This window comes from Populus euphratica, unplaced genomic scaffold (assembly GCF_000495115.2).
Source record: "Populus euphratica unplaced genomic scaffold, PopEup_1.0 scaffold952.1, whole genome shotgun sequence".
NCBI lineage: Eukaryota > Viridiplantae > Streptophyta > Magnoliopsida > Malpighiales > Salicaceae > Populus > Populus euphratica.
Window position 1 is genome coordinate 64,101 of NW_011500814.1, and position 7,158 is coordinate 71,258.

At 34.5% G+C, this 7,158-nt stretch overlaps 1 protein-coding gene across 1 annotated transcript; it reads right to left on the minus strand.

Annotated features, from left to right (window-relative positions):
* Positions 1 to 537: 537 nt before the first annotated feature.
* LOC105116456 (nitrate reductase [NADH]-like) lies at positions 538 to 4,622 on the minus strand. Its single transcript, XM_011013830.1, has 4 exons — positions 3,515 to 4,622; positions 3,129 to 3,269; positions 2,759 to 2,991; positions 538 to 2,065 (listed from the first exon to the last, which is right to left on the minus strand). Exons 1-4 carry the CDS (start codon positions 4,524 to 4,526, stop codon positions 752 to 754), a joined length of 2,700 nt encoding a protein of 899 aa, XP_011012132.1. The 5' UTR covers positions 4,527 to 4,622; the 3' UTR covers positions 538 to 751.
* Positions 4,623 to 7,158: the final 2,536 nt, after the last annotated feature.

Consider the following 7,158-nt stretch of genomic DNA (forward strand, 5'->3'; position numbering starts at 1 on the left):
TTATTTTTCTTTCCATGTAAGTCAATCGTAAATTAAGAAATCAAAAGTGAAGTCATAATTAATTAATTACTGAAGTAAGACCCATCTCTTTGAAATAACAAATATAACACCTCCTTCTATTTACCGATGAGGGAAAGCTTCAAAGGCATTAGTTTGTAATCCCATAAGGTCATCATAAAGATCTCATCTTTACAAACTAATTTGTCATGTGGTCACGGCTACATCGTTAGTATTGTGCTTTTGCATGTGTAGGATATATAGCTAGGAAAATGATCTTGCGTTGATATACACGTACTTGAATTCGTGATTTTACATGAACATGCGATGTTACCAAGAATAATTACAAGGTGATGGCCAAGCTGGATTACAAATAATTATATATTTTGTTGCTAATTAAGAATATGGCATAAGATATATACGAGCGGAGAAGTTTTGTAAAGAAGAAAGTAAAAATAAAAAATAAAAATTACAGTCACGTACACGCTATTGTATAGTATTCTCTCATATTAATTATCAATAAGAACCATGCTTACAAAAAGAGAATATAAATATTTGGAAAAACCTTTAATTTATTGTATAAAGTAATCTACATTAAGCAACTGTTGCTCCAACTTGATAATAATACATGGAAGACAGCCTCGCTTTTTCCTGTTCTTTTCAAAGAAACGAATGGAGTAACACATGCATCGATCGATCAAGCTAACATATGTACAAACTTATATTATTTTAAATAGATCCGCTCCTCTGTCATCTAAAAAACTAGCAAGGAATCCTTGATATCATAGTTCATCTTCTCCAAGTTTGGCTGCACGGCAAATTGAATCATTGGCGGAGGACCACAAGCCAAAGCCAGAGTATCATCTGATCCTTCTGGCACATGCTCTCGCAGGATACTCTCGGTAACGAACCCAACACTGTATTGCCATCCTTCCTTAATAGATTCTTGAATAACATGCCACACCTTTAATCTCTCATGTTCCCTAGCCCAAGAATCAAGTTCGTCCCTCAACAAAATATCGTCCTCAGTGCGGTTCGCATAGACCAAATACATTTCAGTATCGTCTTCTGGATCTTTTAAAATGGCTTGAATCAGTTGATAGATTGGTGTGATTCCTGTCCCACCAGCCAGCATAGTCAGTTTCTTGGCAAACTTGGGCTTGTCATGAACCAAAAACTTACCCCGACCAACATATTCAATGTGACCCAAAGGACCCTTCACGTCTATCACAGACCCCAGTGATAGTGAGTTAAGGTACTGTGACATTTGCCCTCCATTAGGGAACTTTGGATGCACGCCTTTGAAATAAACCTTGATCACAAGATCGAAGTACCCCACCACGTCGACGGTGCTAGTTGGCGTATAAGCTCGCATGCACAACTTATCATTAACAGTAGCACATAAGAATATGTGCTTCCCCACTGGCAATCCCAGCACCTGATCCTCTGATGGCAATGCAAATCGAAAGAGACGCACATCATGAGAGAGAATTTCCTTTTTTATAAGCTTGCATGGGATTTTTTCACGTGGAACAAGAGCAACATTTCTTATTGGGGCAATTTCTTTGATAGGAGCCAAATGTACCGAGTTATTAGGAGAGGAAGCGTTTGAATCAGATGTGTAAGCTGATGAATTAACCAACTCTCCGATCCGATAATCCTCAAGCATTTTCTTGGCTTTATCAGAATGTATAGCATCAAATTCTTCAGTGCAATCAGTACCGGCATTGATTAAAATGCTGTCAGTGCCACCGGGATGGTCTTTAAGGAAGCTAGTGCAATCATAGACATGACCATGAACAATTATCCATGCCGAATCAGCCGAGTTATGTTTCTTGACTTCAGCCATTGAAAAAGTTTTTGAAGAAGTGTTCATGAAGGGTGTTGAAACACTTTTCTTCAGAGCTTGGATATTCTCCGATGATTTCTCTAGATGCCTTTGCTTGGCCATCCACCCACCGGACTGGTTGCCTGGCACGGTGGGGTGCTCAAAAACAATCCCTATCTCACCCTTGTGACGTTTGCAGACATTTGTTTTTACCCGGAACCAACAGTTGTTCATCATTCCCTGTTCATGATGGGACCATATTTAAAAACAAATCAGGCAAGTGACTAAAATTGTTTTGCAATATATTGTAAGTAATGAATATTTGTGACAACAACGAATCCCTTCTTCTTCTATAGCTCTAAACTTTATAAAAAAATATTAATTAATGACCAATTGTAAAAGAGATCAAAACCTAATTTACTTTTATATATACGGTGAAGAGTTTTTCATGGTAAATACTGGTTTTCAATTACACCTCAAAATTTTCAGGGAGTGTAAATTTTATTTTTCACATTAGTAAAGCAGGTAAAATATAGGGCATTAATATATATTTAATTTCATATAAGAAATTAATTTATTCCTCTTTTAAATGTGAGTATAAACAAATAAACCTTTCCTTGTTTAGGTTAAGCCAATGAGTATTTTTTATTTAAAAAAAGTTAAAAAATAAATCACGTTGACTATTCAGCCTAAATAAAGATGAAGTTGGGTAGGTGGGTGACTATATTGGAACATGTCCTAGTCCTATAATGAAAGTAACATGGGGGTCTTAAGAGCACACATAATTTGTAGAGTTGCCGGTATAGAATTAGACTCCAAAGCTAAAGGCACCGATCAGAGATATATTCAGATCACTTGGGCAAGAAATTCAAGATGTAAATTAAAACTTTGGTTGAAAGTTGACGATTTTGATAAAACGACATGCATACATACCATGACATTCCAATTGAGCTTCTCCGGCTGGGTATTAAGGGTTTCATCCCAGGCCCGGACGGCAATCTCTTTGGCTCCGAGGAGCTCTAGCACCTCCACCTCCAGGGACCAGAAGCACCAACACCAATATTTGCCGTACTTGTTGGGCTTCTCTTCATGGTCCAAGCTGCAGACTTGCCACGTTTCTCCACCATCCAGAGTCACCTCTACGCGCGTCACTTTTTTCCCACCACCTTCGTTTTAACGGAAACAGAAAAAAGCACGTAAGACGAAAGATTACTTTCAGCTCAAGAGGGCTCTACCTAAAAGAGGAGATTCATCCGATTTGATATATCTCTATCTTTTTAAAAAGAAAAGAAAAACTAATCACCAGAATATGCGTAACCCCTCAGCGTGTACGGGCTCTGAGTTGTCCATGAGTTAATTGGCAGTATCTCTTCATGGCACGGCGTCGTTATCACCGAGTTTATATTCAACTCATTGATGATATACTCCGGCTTGTACCACCATGCTACACATTATAAAACAACAAATATATATTAGCATTTACTTTATTTACATTCCTCAATTTTGACGAGGTACCATGAAAATATGAGGGGTGGAAAAGGGAAGATCATTGACACACACACACACACACACACATATATATATATATATATATATATATATATATATATCAAATAAAAATTAATACTTCGATATATATGCTATATATTTATATGGAATGGAGTAGTCTCGTATATAGTTGCATAGTACCTTCGGCATTGGCTAGCTCTGCATCAACATGAGAAGGCAGCACTCTGTTGTCCTTGTAGTGGTAATAATTATCTGACTCTACACTGGTAACAATTATTCTCTTTAACCATTTCACCATACGCCCACCAATAAAACCTGGTATGATCATCCTCACCGGAAACCCATGGTCCGGGGCCAAAGGCTCACCGTTCTGCATATAGGCTAAAATAATATCTCGAGATGGATCCATAGCAAACTCTTTCTTGATACTGGTCGCGTACTTGGACCCACCGCCACCTGGCAGATCCTCGGCACCTTCAAAACAAACATTGAGGGCCCCTTTTTTATGGCTATAAATCCCACACTTCTTGAGCAGCAAATGCAATGGTACACCACGCCACACTGAAGTAGACACCCCGGCAGAACCCCAGTTGAAGCCAATTGTCTGTTTCACCATGTTTTGCTCTTTGCGTCTGTTACCTGCGCAAACTAGAGTAACAGGTAGTTCACGGGCTGGGAATTCATTGACTAGCTTATCCATGGTGAAACGGGCTGGCCTTTTAACCAGACCGCAAACCTCAACTGTCCAGTCTTGCCATGCCGCCTTCGGGACAGGACCATGGTTACGAACATAGTGAAGGGGGACCGGTGTAATGAACCCGTGGTGCATGAGACGAGCCAATGGCGGTTCAGAGTTAAAGGGATGTTTCCCTGTAAGACGGACCATGGAAGGGTTGCGTTCGATCCAGTTGTCAGCGGTTCCTTCATCTCGTGGGTCAATAACCGACGGCTCCAATTCACTGTTGGTTTTGCGGATCAGATCCTTATAATCAGCTTCATCGTCACTTGAACGATCTTCTTCCTCCAATGTTGGGACTGGTTTCTGGTCGGAGCGAGTGAAGGCCTGGTTCGAGAAGTTGAAGGTTCTAACCGGAGAGTTGTGCTGGTGGGTGGGAATGGATTTGAAGGAAGGAACCACCCCCTTTAGATTGGGCTCGAGGTGGAATTGGCGGTTGTGGATGGAAGCCGCCATTAGTAGCGCCTCAAAAGAAAGAAAGAAAAGGAAATAAAAGGAAAGAGAGAATTTTTTTTTTTCCCCCTATCTATTTGATGCTTCTGCGAAAATGGGGTTGCATGTGGTTGCGACTTATATAGGCCTCGCCGGGGCATGGGTGGAAACGTGTCAAAGAAAAAATAAACAGTAGCTAGTGACGTTACTTTGTTGTTCATTTCTTTTTTATTCTATAATATAGTGGGTAATATTGATAGTTATTTAGTTTAATGGGGGGAAAAATGGAAAATAAATTCGGTGGTGTCGGCGGTGGGACTTGAGCTAGCTGTGGTTCGAGTGGTGGATATGGACGTACGGAGAGACCATGGCTTTGAGAGCCATACGTACAGTTAGCCACAACTTCAGCCCGTGAAAGATGTTACTATTTCATTAATAAAAAAAATATTTTAATTAATTAAATCAAGTGAATTCTTCAATATTTCAACTCCCAAAAATTTATACTTTATTCACAAGATTTGACTAAATTGGTAAAATATCAAGTTTTGGTTTCGATGACTGAAGAAAAAATATCAAATTTAGAATTTTTAAAATATAATAAAGACACTATGGAAAATATTAGTTACTATAACCTCCTTCCTATTAACCAAAATAAAATGAGGCAATTGATTGCTTGGTTGAAAAAATATATAAAAATTTAATTCAATCAAATCAACTTCTCAAGTTTTTTTTTTATTTTTTTATTCAATATTATTATTATTAGAGTTTTTTAATTTTTTAATTTAAAAGGAATAATTTTTTATTTTTATTTTTCTATTTATTATTAATAGTATTTTTTTGTAGTTTTTCTATATAAAAAGTTAATAGCTTTTAAGGCAAGTGAAGACATAAATAAGTAAAATTAAATATTATGAGAATCTTCAAATAATTATGGTATTTTTTGTATTTAAAAAATTGATATGTAACAAACTCAGTTATTATTTACTATTGTCTATATTAGTTGATATTAGATCTTAGAAATTATTAGTAGTTTTGGTTTGAAGCTGTAAAGGATCTATATCAAAGTTCAATGTTCTTTACAGTTAATTATTTTGTATTGTTGGATAGCCATAGTTGAATAAAGTTGCAAAAAACAATGTAATTATATAAGAGATGATAAGGAGGTTCTCCAATACAAAAAAAATGTTTAGAAACTAACGTGTTGTCTCTATTTGTATTAATTGCTATTATTAAAAATTATAGTTGTGAAACTCATAATAAGATGGTCCACACAAATATATTGTGTTAGAGATTCACAATAGAACTCAACTGTATAAAGGTGTTGTGTTAATTATGGATCCATGTGTTAATTAAGAACCCATGATAGGTGACCTATACACGATGAATGTTTTAGAAGGAACGATTGTTAACTAAGGTCTAAATTTGAAAACGAGTTCTATCCAACCTGAGGAGACTAATGGAGGAGATTTTTCTAGAAAAATATATATATTCTTAACTAATTTTATCTTTTTCTATTTTTACTTTCCTATTGTATCTTTATAGTTATTTTTTCAATTTCATCCCTAAACATTTTATTTCAATTAGTTTTTTATCCAATTTAGTCCACATTCTTTTTATTGTTTTTTTTTGTGTGTTTTATCTTTTTTAATTATTTGTTTTATTTTGTCCCTCATCATTTTATTTCTTTTAATTCTTTTATTCATTTTTGGTCCTCATTGTTTTCTTGATTTTATTTTTTAATTTTTCCCCTGAATATTTTATTTTATTTATTTATTTATTATAAAATTTTGGTCATCATTCTTTTAATTTCTCCCTTTTTTATCATTATCTTAATTTAGTTATTTTTTAAAATTTAGTCTCTCAATATTTTATTTTTTATCAAATTTCAGTTCTCATTCTTTTAATTGCTCTTTTTTAATCTTTTTTTAATTTTTTCCATCAACATTTTATTTCAATTATTTTTTAATCTAATTTTATTTTTCATTCTTTTAATTTCTCTTTTTCTTTTTTATCCTTTTTTTATTTTTTAAGTTATTTCAAGTTGTGGGTTAGTCAAGTTAACCCAAGTTATTTTGGATTTTAAAAAAAAAATTAGTTTCATTATTTGACATTAGGCTATTAGGGCTTGAATTTTATGATTTTTTATGCCTTTTCTTTTTATGGGGTTGTCCCAAATTGCAAGTTAGTCGAGTTAACTTAAGGTAACATATGGTTTTTTTCAATATTTTTTATTTACTTAAATTCAATCCTTTTTTCTAGGTTATATTTTAAAAAAATATTTTTTTATCTTGATTTTATGTCGCAAGTGGCAACTTAATAGAGTGAGCCCGGGTTGACTCGAGTTTTTTTATTTGATTTTTTTTTTAATTTTTTTTCAATGTTATCATTTAAAATTAGGTTATTGGATCTTGACATTTGTGGTTTTTTAGCTTTTCATTTTACAGGATATCGCAATCTCATATACCACATGTTCATCAAATTAACCTTAGTTGACTCAGGTTATCATTGCCTAGATATTTTTTAATATTAAAGAAAATTAAGTCAACTTACTACGTAGTGCGGGTAAAAAAATCTAGTATTAACTATTTTCCAGCTACTTTTGTTCTTTTATATAATTGAAATATGTACATGTTAGCATATATGTTCCATAGCTAAC

Bases quoted from the DNA above. Each gene is read 5' to 3' on its own strand.
- LOC105116456 (XM_011013830.1), bottom strand. From the start codon at position 4,526: ATGGCGGCTTCCATCCACAACCGCCAATTCCACCTCGAGCCCAATCTA. The intron at 3,270-3,514 runs GTACTATGCAAC...TATAATGTGTAG, and splicing joins AGAGCTAGCCAATGCCGAAG to CATGGTGGTACAAGCCGGAG. The intron at 2,992-3,128 runs GTGATTAGTTTT...GTTAAAACGAAG, and splicing joins GAGGGGTTACGCATATTCTG to GTGGTGGGAAAAAAGTGACG.